Source organism: Coturnix japonica, chromosome 1 (assembly GCF_054131305.1).
Source record: "Coturnix japonica strain WE chromosome 1, WE-NBRP24, whole genome shotgun sequence".
NCBI classification, from domain to species: Eukaryota; Metazoa; Chordata; class Aves; order Galliformes; family Phasianidae; genus Coturnix; species Coturnix japonica.
The window spans coordinates 111860129-111880847 of NC_140663.1; the positions used below are offsets into that span (position 1 = coordinate 111860129).

General features: G+C 38.4%; 1 protein-coding gene across 2 annotated transcripts in view; it reads left to right on the forward strand.

Moving 5' to 3' along the window:
• Positions 1 to 296: 296 nt before the first annotated feature.
• The window catches only part of VEGFD (vascular endothelial growth factor D), a 66631-nt gene continuing 46208 nt past the window's right edge, over positions 297 to 20719 (forward strand). Inside the window, exons 1-3 of one of the 2 annotated variants that reach the window (XM_085550414.1) lie at positions 297 to 554; positions 717 to 947; positions 11788 to 11936. In XM_085550414.1, coding sequence (XP_085406540.1) covers positions 11892 to 11936 — 45 coding nt within the window. In that variant the 5' untranslated portion in view covers positions 297 to 554; positions 717 to 947; positions 11788 to 11891. Of the gene's footprint in view, positions 555 to 716; positions 948 to 11581; positions 11694 to 11787; positions 11937 to 20719 lie in introns of those variants that run through there. The other variant, XM_015886614.3, reaches the window with a different exon arrangement.

The window sequence follows — 20719 nt, forward strand, 5'->3', positions numbered from 1 at the left end:
AACCAAAGCCAAGCTATTTACAGCTAAGACAATATTCACAGACAGGAGTACTTAGTACTTAAAAGTCTATTTCTACTTTCTTGTGTGAATTGGTGAAAACTGCATCCCAGAATTACTTCATTGTTGCTCCATCTCTCTGTTATGTTGCAACCAGCTGCTGGAGTCAGCCAGAGTGTTGTACTCTGCCTTCACAAATGTAGCAAGTTTACATTCCAGATAAATTCTCAGCATGCCATGCTTTACTGAGAATCTTTACATTTGCACTGCTTAAATTTCCACCAGCAGTGAATGGTCACGCTCTCTCGATTTGTTAAAGCTGATTAACATTTGAGTGGCGTTTTTCCATGCAAAATTTCAACACAGCAAAATCAACAGATAGAACAGATAAGAATTGGTGCTTTACCTAATTTATCTTCAAGTCAGATGAAAGCTTCTGTCATATTAGTTCATCCCATAAATTACAACTCTGTCATTTATTTTTCCCTGTCCATGCTTTCTCTGACATAGTCTCTCCTGTTGAAAAAGCACAGGGTATATAAGATGCCCTCCAGATGGTATGTATCCCATCTCTGTCACTTGGTATTTTGTCTTTTAGACTTTTGCTGTGATTCTTTCTTATACTGGTAAGTGTTTTGTGGGGTTACTCTGCTTTATGTGATCTTGGGTTTGAAAATTCTGTGTCTGACTTCTGATTTTTTTTTCATGTCATCTGTCAGCCTTTTCTTCTTTCCTGGATTAGATGGACAAGTCTTTAAGCAGAGATGTCTTACTTAAAGAAACTAGACCACAGCCTTCAATTTGAGAAGATTAAAGAAAACAGTAAGGCCTAACATAATGAAATGAAACAAAACAATGTCAAAGCCCTGCAAGAACAATGGAGTGCCATCTATCCCTTCAGGAGAGTAGCCGAGAGCAAAGGTGAAGCCTTCAGAGCACTGGAACAGCTGGTAAGAACATGTATGTGATTTGTGTGCTGTGGAGCTTTATCTGCAGACATGTTCTAACATAACTCGTTGCTCAGCTTCCTTATAGTTTAAGAATCAAGATTCTCTGAATTTTATAAATAAATTCCTTGGATTGCATGTATGCAGTAAATGTTCCATCTTGTCACTTCTAATTAGCAAGATATATTTCTTGTAGTGCTTCATTTCATTGCAATCATTCCTTCATATAATACACAATAAATCATGTTTGTGATGCATTTCTCCACTCAGAATGAAAATAAGCATTATGTATGTGTTGTGATGGGAAGAATATCATCAGCGTTTCATTGTACAGAGCTTGTCTGTACAACCGTGACTTCCACAAATAGTCCACTGTAGATGCTTGTCTGTGAACTAATTAATGTCAGATTGGTGTTCCTAACAGTAATGTTTTAAAAAGACTACCAGCATTTCTTTGAAACAGCCCATCCTGTTGAGGGGTCCAGTCTTGCTGATAAAGGGTCCTGCTTGCGTAGCTTTTTATGGGGTGGACTTTACAGTTTGGGGAAGAGCAGCAGGGACAACCAAGTCAGGGTAGGCAGTATGAAAAAGCTTCAGTCTGCCCTTGTTCCTAAAAAACTCATTTATCCACCATGTAGTTTTGATCCTAGAGTGTCTGTGCTTTATTTGTCTGTCTATGCTTTCTCTCTCCTGTATGTTGTCATTGTTGCTTTACCCAGCAGAGAGCTGAGCACCACAGAGTTGTTTGCTCACTCCCCCACTTCTTAGTGTGATGGGGGAGAGAACTGAAAAAACCCACAAAGTAGAACTTGTGGATTGAGATAAAATTATTTACTAAGATAGAGAAAAGAAAAAGGATGGAAATCCCTTTGGCTAGCTTAAGTCACCTGTCCTAATTCTGTTCCTTCTCAGCTCCTTGGGCCTTTCACTGACAGTGGCTTTGGCTCTGTATAACACTGCATAGTGGCACAATATGTATGTATAAATCCATATGTGTATACAGCAAGTGATGCACAAGCAATTGCTCACCATCCCCTGACCAATGCTCAGATAGTCCCCGAGCAGCAGAAGAGAGCGAGATGACCTCCTACACCTTTCAAAACACCATCTGCATGATGTCATATGGTATGGAATATCCCTTTGGCCAGTTTGTACACATCAGTGTGTTATCAGCATTGTTTTTCTCCTAGAACCAAAACATAGCATCATACCAGATGCTCTGAAGAAAACAATTTAATCCCACCTGAAACTGAAACTTAGACCTAAGCAAAAGAAGGCAGAATTATGGCCTTTTGGTCCTTTTCCATGTGTGAGACCTGATGGCACGGGCAATTAGGAGGGGCTGAGGAATGCGATGGCTTGCTGGTAGTGTCACAATGGCTTCTGGCCTGCTGGCATAGATGTATAAAGAGAAACACTGTAGTCAATTTGCTTTAAGGCATGCTGCCCTTCAGCTTGGCCTATGTATGTTTTCCCTCTGGTAGTTAAATTATTCCTACCGCCTGTGAAGACAGAATTGATCACCTCAGTTTTTACACTAATGAATATCCAGTAGTGTGTGATTTCATATTTGATATTTTCTCATAGATAACAGCGCAGTACTCTGCCCCTTAGAGAATCAGAGAATGATTCATGGAGGAAGACCCCACTGGAGGCTGTTGAGCCCAACCCCCTGCTCAGAGAAGGGTCATATGCAACACTCTGCTTGGGTTATGCTTGGTCAGGGCTTGGGTGCACTTTACTAGCTCACATTCAACCTAGCATCCGCTAGGATCTGCACATCTGCCTCTGCAAAGCTGCCTTCCCTCCTAGGGCTGTTCGTCCTCCCTTGATGAGCTTCATGAGATTCCTGCCAGCGTGTTGATGGTTGGACTTGTTAGTCTTAAGAGGTCTTTTCCAACCTTAATAACTTTACAGTTCTTTGATTTCTCCAGCCTGTCCATGTCCCTCTGGATAGCAGCATGACCCTCGGCTGTTCAATACTTAGAAAGCATAAAGGTGTTCTGTAGACAGTCTGAAGATTAGTATTACTTAAAAACAGGGGAAAAAAAAAACAAAACAAAAACCAGCACATATCTTTCCAAATGTCTGGTCAAATAAGAACTTGTTTTGGAACAATTTATATGGAGTACTAGTTTAGTAGAAGACATAAAATTTAAATGGCAGAAAAATAATACTCTGTAACTTCTCCCACATGTAATTTTCTATCCTAGTAATTCTTTTGTAGTAAAGTGTTCCATGCTTTCAAAGAACGAAAAGAAAATGAAAACTGTTTTGTGTTTAATGTTCTGTTTCAAAACTACTGAAACAGAGTAATAATTCAATCTTTTCCTATCTTTGTAGCAATTGAAAGAGGTATTGAACATGTTTGAAGAGAGCTGCTTCTTTTCACTCATAATTTTGGTGTTGTAATGTAAATTTTTATTAGGATTTGATTGCAAACAGGTGGCAGAAGTGGTCGGTTTTCTCAGATACAAGGGTTAGGTAAGAGAGCCTTTGTGATCTATAGGAATGTGCTCTGTCAAAGAAAATTGAGCTTTTGTCTGTGTTGTGAACCAGCAGGATGTTTTCATCAGAGAAGCATAGAAAGGAAAAATAAGCAGCACAGCAAGCAAGACAGGTTCCCAGTATCCACATAAGGATCTGGGGAGCCCACTTGCCTGCTTCTGGCTTCAGCTCCACTTCTATATCCACTTCCTCCTTCCAGCCTAACAGCCCTTACTGAAGCATATTAGGGGCCTGTAAATGTCTCTGTCAGAAGTGCATGTCCTCAACCCCAAGTGGGTTCAGCCACCATTCCACTCAAGGAATGGCTTTAGAGGAAAGAGCCTGCAGGGTAACAATGATAAATGATCTCTTTAGGCTGTGCCTTTTTTTAGTCAGAAAATACTTTTGTACTTGCAGTTTTATGTGTTTCCTGTGAAGCATGGAGGGATCTGTAGAAATTAGCTGAACATCTGGAGACTGAAGGAAATAGATGAAAAAAGAAGCACCACCCTCTGCTTTATGCATGTTCTTCACAGAGAAAAAACTAATCATCCATCTGCTTCGTTTCACTGCCTTTACAGAACTGTGGGCAGCAAAGCTAAGTGAAAAGCAAGCTTTAGACCTGACACATAGTTTTAGGAGGCTCATGGCAAGCTGGATGGATTCTATTGTAAACAGTGCAGTGTCAAAGGAAATAAACTATGTACATGTAAGTAACACAGCCGTGTAACTATTTCTTCTAGCAAATTACAAGTGAATGATGCAGAGGGCCAAGTCTACACAGTGGTCTATCCAGGATAGTTGAAACAGGTCTGGAGCAAGGTAGACTCCCTTTGGAACACGGTGCTGTGCTGAGGCTCAGTTAAGTGGCTTTTCACCAGTCTTACTTGCTGGCATTTCATCCAGCATTTGTCCCTACAGCATCTGGTCCCTAGTTGGCTTGTTCCCTTGCAGTGGGGACAGAATTCATTTGTCGCTGGCTGCATAAGTGTGCCCAGAGTGTCTGAGCAGCAGTACAACACATACAGAAGAACCATTTCCTAACTGAGGAAGTGTTCCATCTGGAATTGAGGACAGATAAATGAAGAGAATAAAAAACATCAACAGTTTCAAGCATGTTTATTTTATTTTCCTATTTAAATCAGTTTCTGATAGATGGATGTGAAAAAGGATTCTGGGGACAGCAGATCAGAAGGAATCCAATTTTTCTGCTGCAAGCTGTAGCCTGGTACATGAAATCTTTCCAAGCTGCCCATGAGGCATGAATGTAAGAACATTCACAAAGCAGAAACAAAACAAAACTAAGAAACCCCAACCTTAAAGCAAGCAAAGCAATAGAAAACAAGTAAATAAAACCCACAGGCTTTTCGTTTTTTTCCAAAACAGGGATAGTTTTGGAATAGCTTTAAAAGAACTGCTAGGAATCCTTTTTCTTGAAGTCCATTTGTTTCATACCAGCTGAACAACGTGTAAGTACAGTCCCTAAAAACAGAAACTTGGAATTATAGAGCACTGATTCAGAGCACAGAGCTCATGTTATTCAACAATCCACACCTGTAGCAAGGCTGGCCTATATATATATTTATATTTTAAATGATGCATTTAGAAACAAGTAAGCTAAACAAAGGAAGTATTTTGTGTCTTCTGTTCTGCTGATAGGTAATTGGAGTGGTGACAGAGAAATACTAAAACATTCAGGAAAGATTAAGATTTTTAGATTGGACAGTTTCCAAAGAAATGCTGCCAATCCTCATCTATATTTTTTCTGAAAAATAAGTATTGCTATTGATGGCATCATGCTTAATAACACATATTTAATTACACCCTTTCTGAAGCAGCAGTTTCAGTGGAAGAGGTATTGAATAGACTGGGCAGGTCAATGATACAAGCAGTTGGTGATAACCAAAGCAAAGCAAACGTGTAGCACATTTTTTTCTGATATAATGTTTGAAAGTATTTTTAAGTTCTAAAGGTATGTAAGAAAAGCTAAAGAGACCATTGTATGAGGGCTGCTCTGAAAGCAATGCCCCCTATTTTATTATGTTGGTCCATGATGTAAGAGATGGATGCTCATGGCATGGCAGTAGAGGTTGAATCTTCCCAAATGCTTTGATAAACCTTGGGGCCTCTGCTGTTTTAATTGCATAATCATGTACCAAACAATAAGTCCAGCAGTCGGCTGTTGTTGTCTTGTAGAAGGATATGAATCAAAGGGCTGGTAGTATTAAAGCTCATAAACAGTAGCCTTCAAATGCAAGTTTCAAAATATAACCTATTTATTTTCATAATGACATCTCTCTTTAAAAGAACGGTAACAAGCTGTCAGCCTTAAAATGCTTAGCAGTTGAATGAATTTTACAGAGAGGCAGAGAATATGTAAAGGTCATTATATTATCTGAGGCAGTAGACAAATGATAGCTAAAAAAGCAAATTATGGGATTTGGGTCTATTGTTACATTCAGAGTGCTGGACAGAGAGACGACTGCTTGCCAAAACCTCTTTTTTGACAAAAGAGAAATTCCAACTGCTGGGTGTGTCCCTGAATTGTAGTTTGATGAAAGCTGATGCTTTCTCTAGCAAAGACATAGTTAGGCTTTGGAACTCACTGCCATTGACAGCTGTTGATACTGAGAATGAAATAAGATTCATAAACCATATGACAGAATTACAAGGTTAATAGGAATAGTCAGGGTGGTAGTGGCTATTGTTTTGAAATGCTGTGGTTCAGAATGCTATTAAAATGCATTCTTCTGCATATCACACAGTCTCTACTGTAAAGCAGAAAGACAGTTCCTCTGTCTGATGTGGGATTTCTCACTCTTCCTCTGATACAGATAAGGCTTGTTGCTCCTTGTATAAAAAAAGATGCTGTTCAATTGGATAGATGCTGGACTGATTTATTTAATAATTATTTTTCCCTATATTTCTATGCCTTGTATAATTGCCACATATGTCTATTTAAAATGATTCCCCAAACAGTTCAAGGCAAAAGCTTTAAGCCCTTTTCCTTTTGTGGACACATATGCAATGTCTAACATGTGATGTTCCTGTTAGTGTGCTGATTTTTGCCATACAATTACAGGAAAAGAAAAAGCAGAGCACATCCCAAATTCAAAGCCTAGAGTAGTGCAAAACTGAGATGTCTGCCTGAATTTTCTTCTACCACTTATTCTTTCCTCACAGATTCCTGAGGAGTGTTTGATTGTGTGGATTTGGTTATCTCATAGATCTCCAGTGGTCTTTTTAAAGCAGTTTCTTACTAATGATAATAAAGATGAGAACAATTTAATGTGGAACATAAAAGGCTTTAATAATTAACTCAATCTCTCAGACCACAGATTTCAGATATAAGACTCAGGTGCAAACTTACTCTTCAGGTTGTTCTTAGCATTTTTGTGGCTTTTAAATCCTGTGTATTGCAGTGTATGGGTTCATGCAGTTGAAACGGGCTTCCCTTCTGTTGACTCTAGTAACCCGTCTCTGCCTCTACATCAGCTGTATCTGTGGGTAGTCAATTGTATCCTTTGTAGTTGCGAGCCATTACAGCCCTTGTCCTGTCTCTCTCAGAAGAGCAAACACCTGTTAAGGCAGTGATAGACCTGCCAGTGCCTACACAGCCACCCTCCGGTTTCAGAAAACTGGAGATGCAAAATAAGACCAAAAAGCCCAGGCAGTGTGGGATATTCTGCATCTTGTGTTCATTTCTCCTGTTCAATAGAATTTCTAATGTTTCCCAATTCCCATCTTTCTGCATGATTCCTCCCTCTTGGAGGCTACCAATAGCAAGTTGGTCTTTTCCAAAGCTGTGCCTCCAGTTTCTTAATGGCTCATCAGTTACTGACTAGACACTTCTGCTCTTTGGCATTGCTTTTGTTATCTGGTCCCTACCACCTTTTTTATTTTTTTATTTTTGTAACTTAAATAACAGCATCTCCAGAAGCGTGTTGAAAGTTACTTACAGAAAACAAAGCAAAACAACACAGATTGTATAATCTCCATGGTGTGGTTTCACCAAGCTCTCATCCTTTGCTTTTGATCAAAGGCAAATCACATGAATCTTATATCCTCCTACTTTCCCTGATCCTAAATGTGTACTTTAAATAAAACCAGATTTACATTAATCCCTAAATCCTCCATTATCTGTCTCCTGTGGCCTCTTTACTTAGTCATTTATCATGGTCCTAGGTTTGTGTTCGTCTCATTTTTCAGTCTCTGTGACATTTTTAATGCTTGCTGGTTTACATTAATTTTGAAAGTGAGATTCTGTAAGACAGAGGATGAAGGATTTGCTATAACTCAAGGGTGGTATTAGATGCATTCTTTTCATCCACACATCTTTCACTTCTGACAGAAAGCAGTCAAGAAGAAACAGTGCTAGAGGACAGAAGGTGCAGCCGAGTTCAAGATGTACAGAATCAAGAACTCAGAGTAATACAGTAGAAACTGTTCATAGCTGATGCTTCCACTTAATGCACCAGAACTGTTTTTCTTCTGCCATTGATATAAGTATGCTGTCTGGGTGAGCAAATTATACCAAAAGAGCTGGGAGAGTATGAGGTGATTTATGGTTCCTCATGCCAGATGAAGCATGTATATGTTCACAGAAAAGGGAAGAATGTTTCAAGGATCACAGATGAGTGTTTCCTAAGACAGTTCTGGGTTTGACTCTGTATGAAAGGTTTTGGGAAATTTTCACCCCATATTAAAGGTCTCTGTTGCCACTCAAGCTGAATTAGATCTGTTGACCTCAGGAAGCAGCTTGGATGCAGATGTCTGTTTTTGATCAAATGAAGCTGGTGCCATTAGAGAGGAGAGGTTGAGTTGCCTTTTTTTTTTTTTTAAATTATTATTTTTATTTTTTTTTTACCCTGTGCTATGCCAGAACTGGCTGAGAACAGGCAGTCTCTTAGTACTTAGCACCAAGACCTAGTTTTCCACAGACCACTTTCCACAATTGTATTCCTGTTGATGTTGTTATTGCTAACTGTTATTGTTAACTACTTCTAAAGTGCTTCCCAAACCAATTCATCCAGTCACATTTCACATGAGAGATGAACTATAGTCAAATATATCTTCCTGTGCTAAGGATCAGTACCTGGCCTGGGGGGGGCCTGTTCCATTCTCCTTCACATCCAAATGTCAGATAAGGCTGGAACCTATTTTCTCATACACTTTCAGAGGCACTGACATGGAACTGGAGCTGCAGCTGCCCCTACTATGAATATAGTTAAAAATATTTCTCATAAGGATAGAACATAAGCTTAAGATCTCCCATTCTTTATGTTAATCTGGAGGATGCTGCTAAAAATGTGTTTGAAGACAGCATCATCACCAAGAAGATTGCTACCTTCTTCAGATCCTTCCTTTCTGAAGACAGTAGGTCCTGTAGGCTTAGCAGGATATGAGAACTACCTGATTTTTCCTTTAAAGACAAACTTCTGATACCATTTTTTTCCCCATTCAAAACAAATATTTTTGTTTCCTGACTGTCTGCCAATTTTAGTGAGGGCCACAGAGAAATGTCCTAGAGCTTATAAAAATTTAAGCAGATCAAGGCTAGAGTCAAGTATCTGTTTCCAACTTGAGGAACCCAGTACTTTCAGTACAAGTGTGATGGGAGTGCCAGGAAATAATTGTTGCTTTGACTTTCTTTATAAAAGTGCACGTGGCTTTTTGCATTTTTCATACTTGATAAGGCCATTGCAATTTATTCTGCCAACTCAGTAGAAGTACTGAATTAATGTTTATTAACTTGTCATCAATAGTTAATAACTCCCTAAAATTGAGCATTGTGTTGCCTCCGGTGTAAGCTCATTCCCAGCACCCTCGATGCATGACAAAAGGCAGTTATAGACAGCTCCTTCATTTTCAACTTGTTTATTTACTTTGCAGAGATACACAGCTTTGTGGCTTCATTCTCTTTAATAAGAACAACCTCTACAGGAGGAGGGGAAGATGAATGCATATTGAAATAACATGTTTACCCCTAACGTTAATTAAATGCCTTTCAGTTTTCCATGAGTTTTCTTACAGAATAATGAGTTCTCTTACAGTTAAACACAAAGCTTTTCATTGCACTGCAGCTGTGATACTTTCCTCAACTATGGGAAAGATATGGGAAAGATACAGGAAAGATATGGGAAAAACTCAGGACTCTTGGTGTTTTTGTTCAAGCTAGCAGTGCATTCCCAGATGTGATGGTGGCTGGATGATACCGGTAACTTTTCTGCTGCAATTGAGTTCTGATTACCCAAATTTTCTACTTTATAAGCTACTCGAAACATCTTATGAGCAGGTGACTGATCGTTGTCATTATTTGCTGTTATTAACTGGATTTCTGCAGACAAACCTCAGAGAGATTTTGCTATTTATGTAAGACAGGTATTCAGTAGTGTTTCCTGCTCTTTAAAGATTTCTGCAAAGACTTCTTTAAAAGCATTTAATGTTTTAGCATATTTTAAAAATATATGTTATCCAAAAGCCGTGCTACAAAGGTAAACGTATTCATTTGCATTTCATTTGCCATAGCTATTATCTATAGTACTTTATTTCTTTTCAGTTTATGGGTAAGGTACATTTTGTCTTAGGAGCTGGAAGCACCTATGTGCAGCTACAGTATCTTGAACCCTTAGTGGCTGTCTTCTGTGCTTTTTACTAGATCGTTTTGACTTTGAGGAAAAGCATTGTGGATGCCTACCTCTCTAGGCAGATATGATCTATCCAACTTTGCTTTATGTACTAAATTAGAGAATAAAACCCTGATTTTGCAACGAATTCTTATATAGATGACTCTCTTCTGTCTTGTTTCCTGGATATTGATGAGCAGGGTACAAAAGCCTTCACTAACAGATCTTAATTCACATGGTTGTTGAATATGAGTGTTAGTGGTTGGCAGCTGTAGCTACAAACATAGCTACATTTTCTTCTTGCTCCTTCTCTAAGACCAGATGCTTGTTCGCAGTGGTTGTCTTTTAAGCAACACAAGAATTACAGCAGCTGCCCAGCCTACAAACAGAGCATGAATTGTGATATGGCCTCCATCACCTTTGGCCATTGAAGGGTGATTATTTATACCAGGTTCAGTAGTTTGTTTGTTTGATGATCTTAGTATTAAGGATCAAATAAATAAGAGCAAGTGAACACTTGGGCGGGGTATACATTTTTATTAGTTGCATTCATCCTGTGGGTAAAGGAAGGCTCTGATCAAAGCCTAGCCTTATTGCAGATATCTGAGTGCAAGGGTTGTTTCATTGGTCAAGGATTTGATCTCTAGCATGCAGGAGAGCTGGATGATTTAAGAGACTGACCCAAAGGAAAGATAACATACAGGAAGGGGTTACCAATGCTGTGAAGTTTAATAGATCTGAATTAAAAGCAATTCATTTCTGAAACAGGAAGTTTATGACAGTGTTGACATTTACTGCCCTCTGGCAGGAATGTAGTAAGTCCATCTGGTGGGTTTGTGTGTGTGGTTGTTGGTTTTTTTTTTTTTCCCTCCTTCATAACAAGAAAGGATTAACTTCTTTTGTTTGCTTTTAACTTACCGGTAGAGGGGAAAGATGCTTGAAAAGTGTCACAAAAGAGGGGGAAAATAAGGAATGCTCCACCCGTTATGAGGTCTGTATATAGAAAAAAAGCTCAATATCCTAGTTTGTTGTCCACAGTGCTCTCTTCGGCACCACTCATTCATTGCCATAACACTGCAGATTGTTGCTTTGTAAAATATTCTCACGTAGGTTTCCTTATATGAATACTTAGTCAAACAGCAAAAATGTACAAAAATATCATTGTCAGGTTTTCCCCATATTAGTATTCCTAAGTATATCGTTTACTTTACCTGAAAAACATTGGATTGAAATTATGGCCATACTGAAGTCAGTAGATATTTTGCCATCACCAGATGAAGAAAGAGAATATTCTCTATTTACTGTCTGCCTGGGGCAGGTAAGATTCGGATATAGCGTGATTGCATTATGCCTGAATTGTTCAAAGTTGGAACTAAGTAATGTCTCCTCATTATAAAAATAAAGTTTTTGGCATTTCTCCTGCCTGTGCACAGAGGAGCATTTTCTACTTCTTTGGCATTAATCTCTGCAAGACATCTGCACCCCACAATTGGCAGGGATTCTTGTTTGCTAAAAAAGGGATGAGGTAATCAAGCTTTGAGTAAACCAGCTGATTGCTCACCAGAGCAGGCCTAGCAGGGAACATAAAGAACAAATACTTAGAAGTCATTAGAACAAGTAACTAGATGAAAAATTGGTAAGTATTTCTGGGATGGATAAATTGTTGCTATATACTACAATAAGAAGCCTGTTTTGAGCTTCTGATATGTGAAATTACTCTCCTGTTATAGCACCAATGCAGAATGCATGGATTAAAAGGAATCCTGACCTGTCCAACTGTGGCATTTTGCCCTCTGCATATCATCCAGGGTCTTTTCTCATGAACCTATGAGAAATGGACAGAAGAGGCAGTCTGGACTCCATCTTTCATCACAGATGGGTAAGTGCCAGCTGGGGGCTGAGCTGTGTCCGTAGAACACTGATCTGTGATAGTGTGCTGTGCTTTGGGTGTATCAGGTGTGTGAAGATAGGTAGCATGACAGAAGTGATATTAAAGTGTTTGGATTATACTTTCTGGCTACTCAGTCTGTTGCCAGCCTTAGTTGTTTGTATGCACCCTGAATAGCCCTGCCCGTTCATTGCAGGATCAATTTAATAGCCCACAGTAACTGTCTTCTGAATTGCTAATTTTTTTCATGTTGACATTACTAAGACTTTCTTTTCCCCTCCTTTATAAATCATCTGTTTTCACGCACTGCTAGAACAATTTCTTCTGGGGAGCTGGATTTCTCTGTGCTTTTCTGTGTTTCAGAAAGCACCACAGAATCTCTGGCTGTTTTTGAGTTACTCATTTCACCACTGTAAACAAGGAAAAAAAAAAAAAAATAAAATAAACTGGCTTATTTTGTATTGCATCTCCCTGCTATGAAGAGCTCAGCAAGCATGTTAAAGATATAATCTACTGTAGTAATGTAATGCAGAATAGAAAGAAAGTAATAGGAAATTCCTCCTTTCCAAGAGAACAGCTTTGACCTGGTGTAAACAAGACCTCTCCACAAATTTAACACATCTGCAGCATGTGAAGGAAAGTAGTTTTGGCATATTCAGGACACAGATCTCAGGAAAATGAAATATGCAGTGTGTGAGACCTTGTTAAGAAGCCCTTGCTGGCACCAAGAGCCTAAAGAGGACCTGAGTGCTGTAATATCTTTAGCTCTATAGTGTTATATAGCCGATTTCTCACAATGAATAAGCTTGTGTTCAGCTTCAGACTTGAGTGTAACAATGAGATAACTTTGAGGCACTGGGTGCACAATCAGTAATGTTTAATTTTGCAGAAAATCTTCTGAGTTCTTCACTGGCTTTATATTTTGTAAATACCACTAACAGATTATTTTTCCCACAACTGTTTTACCTATAACTTCACAAGTAGTTCACTTTTCACTTCATAGATGTTACCATGTTTGTTAGCATTTGTGTTTTCAAGGAGAATCAGATAAATAATTTCAAAGATAGATTAATGATCTATCTACAACTTTGGAGACTTTATGATAAATCAAGCTCAGATTAATTATGGGTTGGCCAGTCTTACTACACGATTTTTTCATCAACAGTAATTGAAGTATTTATATATGGCATGTAATAAAAACAACAGTTCTCTGTGTGTAAAGACTGTTTGGAAGAAATTTTTTAGTCTCTCTTTGAATGTGTTAATGTGTGTGTGTACCCAAAGACCATATGATTGCTCTTTGGAATTTTTGTCTTAGTCCTGTTAATGTTGATTGAGTAACCTAATCTCAGTAGTCACATACTTTTTCGAACAACTTAGCAGGGGAACCATGAGATGATTTGACATGGGGACTAACCTTTCACCCCTTGGGGTGGTCCAGTGAGGACATAAGAGACGGAACATTAGTGGATTAGTGTGTGGAAGCTTGCAATGATGACTGTCTCTTCAGTGATTTCCATAATCCTCACATTATGATGATTCTAGCAGCAGTATAGTTCTGCATAAGTGAAACACATCTGTTTGTGATGTTTTTGTACCCTCACTCAGTTCTATTGTTTTTTGAAAGTAAGGCTTTGTACTGAATTCAGATGCTCAGTGCATATTACCATCATGTGAATATGACTAATGAAAAACAGTATCCAAATGGTGTTTAAAGCACTAATGGCCAATGAGTTGGCTATTTCCTGGCAGCTAATGGCCATCTGGAGGAGGTCTTAATCCATCTGGTCGTTAACTGTCAGGAAATGATTGACTTGGATGTTATTAATGATCTTAATAAAGAAACAGATTTTTTCCCTTCTCAGTCTCCTCACTACCATGCCACCTGGCTCGCAGTACTTAGATACTGTTCCACAGTACTTTCTTTTTTTGTATTTATTGTGAAGTTTCTTAGCCTCTGCTTTCCGCACTTCACAAAATCAGACAACTATGATCCCTACCTGAAAATGTCTACTATCATAGCTTACAATTTTGTGTATGTATCTACGGAGGAAGAAACTCAGGAAATTCTGTTAAAGTGAAGGGAGTTCTACATTCAAAGAGAGGTTTTTGTCTTTCAGATACAACTGATGGTCTGTGAGACAGGCAGAAATAACATATGTTGAAAAAAGCATAGATCAGTAAGGGGCAGGAGAATGATAAGGAGGGAAATAATGGTTACAATTATTTCCTGAGTTAGTAAATTGAAAAGCAAAAACTTGGACAAAATGGAGAGATACCTTGGCCATTTTTGTCTTTTCCCAGACTTTTTTTTTTTCCACTTTATGTTTGAATATATTCTGGTGTGACATTTTATAATTCATTCTTGTTTATTATGAAAGATATTGAGGAAAATCTGCATTTCCAAACCCCTCCACAAAAACTTGAGTTGCCAAGTTGGCTACAGCAATAATTTGAGGTTGTAGTCTGCATCTGAGTGAAGCCTGAGTGAGTTAGAAGAGTGGATTTGTTGAATACAGTGCTTCTACAGATGCAACAGTGGAGAAAATTTTAGCTCATTTCTATTCAAAAATCTCTTTGCATAGTTTATGTATTCATGGAATTATGAACAAATTCTAGTACAGTATGTATTTATAAATGATTTACTTCCTTGATTCTGTCTGTTACTAGGAGCAAAACCTTTGGGAGGAAGACTAACTCATTTTTTTCTAATGTCGAAAGACCTGGTTTTTCAGACCTTTGTTGCAGATTATAATTGGGTCAGGAAATCAGAAACAATACACTGTAGAAACTGAAAAATGGAGCAAGTTCGAAGAAAAACATGAAATGAAAATGTCTTTAAAATGTGATTGTAAAATAATTATATTTGAAATCACATGTTGAAAAATTTATGACTGCTCTAGCATGTGGACCCCATTACATTTATCCTTGTTTCTTTATTTCACTTTTAAAATTTTCTTATGGCCCAGTTTGGCAATAAAAGAGACATACTGAAAAAGGGTTGTAATCGGTTCTGATTTGCAGAAGAGGAACTTATTGTGGATGTACATATTCTTCTTTCTCATATTTGTGCTAGGAACTCCAGTGTTTCCCTTTTGGCACAGCTGTGATTACAATGAGCTGCTTAGCGTATGTGTGGCAGTGTCTTTCTTCTTATAATCAAGAGCACATTTACAAATAAAACCCAGGAGATGAAGGAAAGAATGTTGGGGGAGACACAGTTAAAGACTTCTGAATGGAAACTCTTTGAAAGGCATACAACATAGCTAATTCTTTATTTCAGAAAGAAAAATTATAAGTCCAGTTGAGTTCTCCTGAGTGCATTTTCTGTATTGAGGCTGTGCATTTAGTCACTATGTGAGACTGATTGCTGAGGGCAAATCTTATTTAATGATTTCTGAGGAGTTTGGCAGCTCGCTTATTATTGACCTGGACGAAGGGTGCTCTGTGAACTCCTCTGCACCCTAGCTGGTTCTTCAGTTTGGAGTGATACTCCAAGATCAAGACAAAGCAAAGGGTATTAAATTAGTAGTGAAAATCCTGTCAATCTTCCCCATCCCAAAATAAATGCTGTGGGAAACCTATATGGCTTCATTTTTTTTGCTTTCTCTATAGGCGTTTTTGCTCTTGTAAATTACCTGCCTTTCTTTGATCCACATGTAGAATTAAATCTTCAGGCATACAATAAAATGTGTTAACTGGCAAGCAGTTTAGAGCTCAAAAGGCTATATATGCATAAATAACCCAAATAGGCATTTTCTATTTTAAGTATGGATTAGAAATGTATATTAATTTTAATGATTGTCACGTGTAATGGAAAACAGACTAATTATGTCACAAAATCTATCAATTCTCTGTAAGGGGAAAAGAAAAAGAAGAAAAAAAGAGGCACTTCAGAAAACTTTTGACATTTTTCCAAACTCAGTATTTTTTTGTATTCTCAAATGCTTGCCTCTGCAAGGTTAGGAACTGTTCTATAACCTGACTTTGATGAAGACAGATACTTGCTCAGATTTGAGAACCAAATTCTCTATAAATACCCCTATCTAAATGGCTTCAGGTCTCCAGAGCTCTGTGAGTGGCAGTCAAGCACTCTCCTCCTTTCCCATGTTTTCCAGGCTGGCAGTCACACAACCACATCCAAGATAGCAGGGGGATGTAAAGCAGGTGGCTTTTCATTTTGTTTCCTTCCCTGCTAATACTGGAACAAGCGAGAAGACACAAGTGCAACTGGAGAGCACAGGGTTTGGGTTTCCAAGGCATGTACTGAGTGATGTGTCTTTGGAGTTGGGCAAACATTGCATTTGTGGGGTGGGACAGGGCCATCCCCAGCAATTGACCACAACATACTGAACCTAGGGAGAAAACACCACATGCTTGGTGTAGGTTAACATTTGTGGTGATCTTCTGCTTGGGTGGAGTGAGCTATAAGCAACCTTCCAAGCCTCAGCTGCTGTCTAGAGAAAACATGCAGCTTGGGCAAAACAAAGGAAGGCCCTGATGGAGCGAGGGCTTCAATCAGGCATGGGTATTAGGAAAATTTTATTCTCAGAAGGAGCAGTGAGGCAATGGCACAGGCTGCCCAGTGAGGTGGTGCAGTCACCATCCCTGGAGGTGTTTAAGCAAGTGTGGAGATGTGGCACTGAGAGACATGATCACTGAGCATGGTGGGGATGGGCTGGAGTTGAACTTAGGTCCAACTTTAATGATTTGGTGTTTCTGTGATTTTGATGCCCTGGTGTAATTGTATGAACTGGAGCAGGTAGCCCAGGGAGGTGATGGATTCTCCATCATCAGAGATACTCAAAATCTCCGAACTCAAATTACTTTTTTACATTCAGCATGTATGAATAAAGAACGTACTGCTGCAGAGATCTACAAGAAGTTATCTATAAATTATCTCAGTAGTATTTGGCTAAAATGTTTTAATGTCAAGTAAAAGCAACCACAATATGTTAAAGTGCATAACTTAGTTCCAGAACTTCTCATTGTTTGCCTAGATGGTCCATGATGTTCTGTCCAGGCAGTATGGGGTCTCTGTTTAAAGTCTTTAGCAAATGACCATTATCGTGGAGCTCCATATGTTCTGTTTATGGATGGTCAACCTGTTAAACATAGGTGGCTGAAAGCATTCTGCAGAGACCAAGAAAGTTCACATCTATGATCACGTAGATCACAGATCTGTGATAGATCCTATTTGAGTAGTCTCTGTTAGCATAGAGGAAGGGGAAGCAGTACTCCTTCTTCACCACTGTCAAGGTATTTGTGGCCTGTGAGCACTGTACAAATGTGGTGAAGCTTTCTGTGACTTGTGAGAAATCCAGTGAGGAAAATACATTGTTGGATAGCATAGGGATGAAATAGTAACTACTTAGTAAAGACTTAATAATAATGACTTCACTTCAAAATTTGCATTAGCTTTGAATTGCTTCTAGACCAATTCAGGATTCTTGAAGAAGAAATGTGATTCTCTATCAAGGTCAGTTAAACCTGTTACACCAATTGCTTTTGCTTTGTCAGTTGTATTCAGTTGGCCTGCAAAAAACAAAACAAAACAAAACAAAACAAAACAAAAAACGACATGAGCTCAGCAGCAATGTTACCAGGAATAATCCCTAAATTGTTCACTTTGAAAAGAAGAATGCTCCACTAAAATTGCAGGTTGATCAAATCCAGTAGCAGAATTTCACAGAGCTGGTGGAAGACGTCCATCAGCATTTAAACCTTGGCCAGTTCCTGCTGACCTCTTAACTCTGTTCATTACAGCTGAATGGCTTTGTAACATGAGAGTCCCTCACAGGAACAAGCTGGGCTTCTTGTATTCCATGGTAAAGGGATGAATTTAGGAGCACCTCAGGGCTGTTATGCAATACATCTGGAAGTTCCAAAGAATCTTCATTGTTTTGTTTTGTTTGTTTGTGTGTATGTGTGTGTTTTGTTTTTTTGTTTGTTTGTTTTGTTTTGCTTGTTTTGTTTTGTTTTGTTTTGTTTCTGAGGAAGACAGATGTATATTTTGGAAAACAAAGGCTTCTAACTTAAATGTACTTACAACGTCTTTTCATTTGGTGGGGGGTGGAAGGGTGGGGAGGAAATGAAAATCTTTTCTTATGTACATCTGGAATTGCCTCTTAACTAGATATACTTCCAAATAAGGGTAAGCCAAGTAAACACCCAGTGGAAAAATTATTTTACAGCTTTGCTGTTCCTAGTGGATATTTTCATTGGTTTTATTTATTCAAGTTCTAGTCACATCACTGGCATGGAAGAGATTTCATTAATACTACTGCTTTCTGCAAATAATTTTCTCTGTATAAAACTGTATGAGGTAACTTCTTGAATACCATCATTTACCAAAGAGTATCAGGCCAGGGGTGGTGGCTCTTCTAATTTGCTTGTTATCTGTGAACTCAATGCAATATAACCTGTGATGTGTAACAAGGCCTGCAATTATGATTCTTCAAAGTTTCCCTTAATTTTCTTGACAATGTGCCACCAACAAATCATGTTCCCATAAATGCTGTTAGTTACTCTCCTGTTTCAAATTCCCTGTTTACTTCTGAAGAGTTTGAAGGTATACACTTTAAGTGTACAGAGAAAAGTGATATTGTGCAGCTGTTAAGCAGAAAGGAGAGACAACTGCAGTCTACGAGCTTCTTCCTTTGTGAGGGATGTCACATATTACTGCTTAGTGTACCTATGTGAAGGAAAAGGACACCTTTAAAGCACACAGAGTGAGGACATGTTTTAAATATTAACCTCAAACCTCTCTACCTCAGCCAGGATTCCCATCTGTTTTTTTTCTGTTTGATTCTGTGGCTTCCTGTTTTACTATGAACTTTTCTTTTTCTCCATTCCCACATTTTGTTTATGCAGCTGCCATTGTAGTTACTATTACCACAGCCGTAATGCTACTAATGTGGAAATCTTCAACTACTCTTCTGTTTCTGAAGGATATTACTTCAGAGGAGCAAAGGAAAACAAAGTGTCTTTCAACAGTGGTCCTAGACAATTTTTTACAAACTTGTCAATTTGTATCACAATAACGTTAATTGCTACATGTATTTCTACGTGTATTTTAGTAGGTATGGTACAGTTAAGAGAGAGTGACTTCAAGATCTTCAGCATTGTTCCAAACTGCCCTTTTTCTCTGCAAAACAAACAAACAAATAAACAACCTACATTTCTCTGTAGGTACTGTATGCAGTGGAATAGCTAGCCTGTATCTCTATGTGTATTTCATCTCTGATTTGAATAGAACTCTGTTTGTGTCCCTAATCTCCCCTTTTTATCACTAATGTACTTGTTATTTACTTCTGTAACACAGCAATGTATATCTATAAAGGTCTTTAAAATACACAGTGCAAAAAAAATGACTCAGATTGTCATTGAAGAATGATATTTGTAGAACCTGACTAGTATATCACTCATTATGTCTTCAAGTTCAGGTAAATGGCATTTACAAAATTAATTTAATGTCTTACTTGTTCAGTGTATCATGTTAAAAATAGCTCCCATGTATGTAAACAATATTTTTATTTCCTGTTTCTTCCTTAGAGACATAGAACCTTAGAATCTCTAAGGATGGAAAAGTTCGCTATGATCATCTAGTCCAACCACCAGTACAACCCATCCACCTCATGCGAGACAAAAAAAAAAAAAAAAAAAAAAAGCGGGAGCAAAAGTGAAACTGTCAACTATATAAGCTAGTAAGTGGAGTGGTATGTCTACATACCTTACATATCTGCTGCATCAGTCTGTAGATAGACAATTGAGCCAGCATCTGTGAGAAGGAATTAAACACAGGCAGCTCAAACAATACCATTATTTTTGTGAAATTTCAGATGTGTTGGTGCATTGTTCCTTCCTTCTTTATTTGGCTTCTGTAGATTTGTTAATTACCAGACTGCATTCTATCAACATCAGAGAATTCACACAAGAGTGAATGGGAACAAGAAATACAGAGTGTCACAGCCCCACCAGATATGACTTTTCAGGGAACTATTTGTTTTAATTTTATTCATTTAAAATAGGCACGTCTAAGAGTTAAGCATCTGGTCAGGGCTTGTGCTGTCACTGAAAACAGATGTTTTTGCACAGTGTGAAGTAGCTGAAGCAAGCCTGTGGGTTTGGAAGCAGTACATTCCACATGGCTTGGAAAGAAGCTGGGGCAACATCCTGCAGCCTTCATGCATCTGATTGCTCCCCTCTTGGGAGCAGGACTCCCCACACAATGCACAGTCATGTCAGTCAGAGGTTGCTCTTAGCATTAGCAGAATCTCAGCACAACATAATTCTTTCACATTTGAAACACATTTTTTTCCCTGCTAGTTGCATAAAAGAGAATTCACTGTTATCCACTGGATTGGTTTTGATTTGCATAATAAATCAGTCTTATTTGCAGTACAAGATGCAGTTGTTAGCTGCATTTACACTAGTAAGGAAAAAGATGGTATCAAGTTTACAACTGTGTAACACCACTAATGGACTCTTTTGCCTTTATGGGCATAAGTCACAAATTACATATGAGTACAATAATAAAGGTGGGAAGTGAATCACCTCATATTATGCATTATATGCATCAGACAGGTGTGTATGAATAAATCTCTAGTTGAGTGTTCATGTCTGCATTCAGTTGCTGAAATCAGTGCATCAGATCTTAGCTAGCAGAATAGGCTGGAGGTGGTCATGGCTTATGGACAGTAACCCAGTGAGCAACTACTTTGAAGTTAGCAAGGGGTCAGAGTAACTTGGCTGTTACTTAATGACCTTCTGGT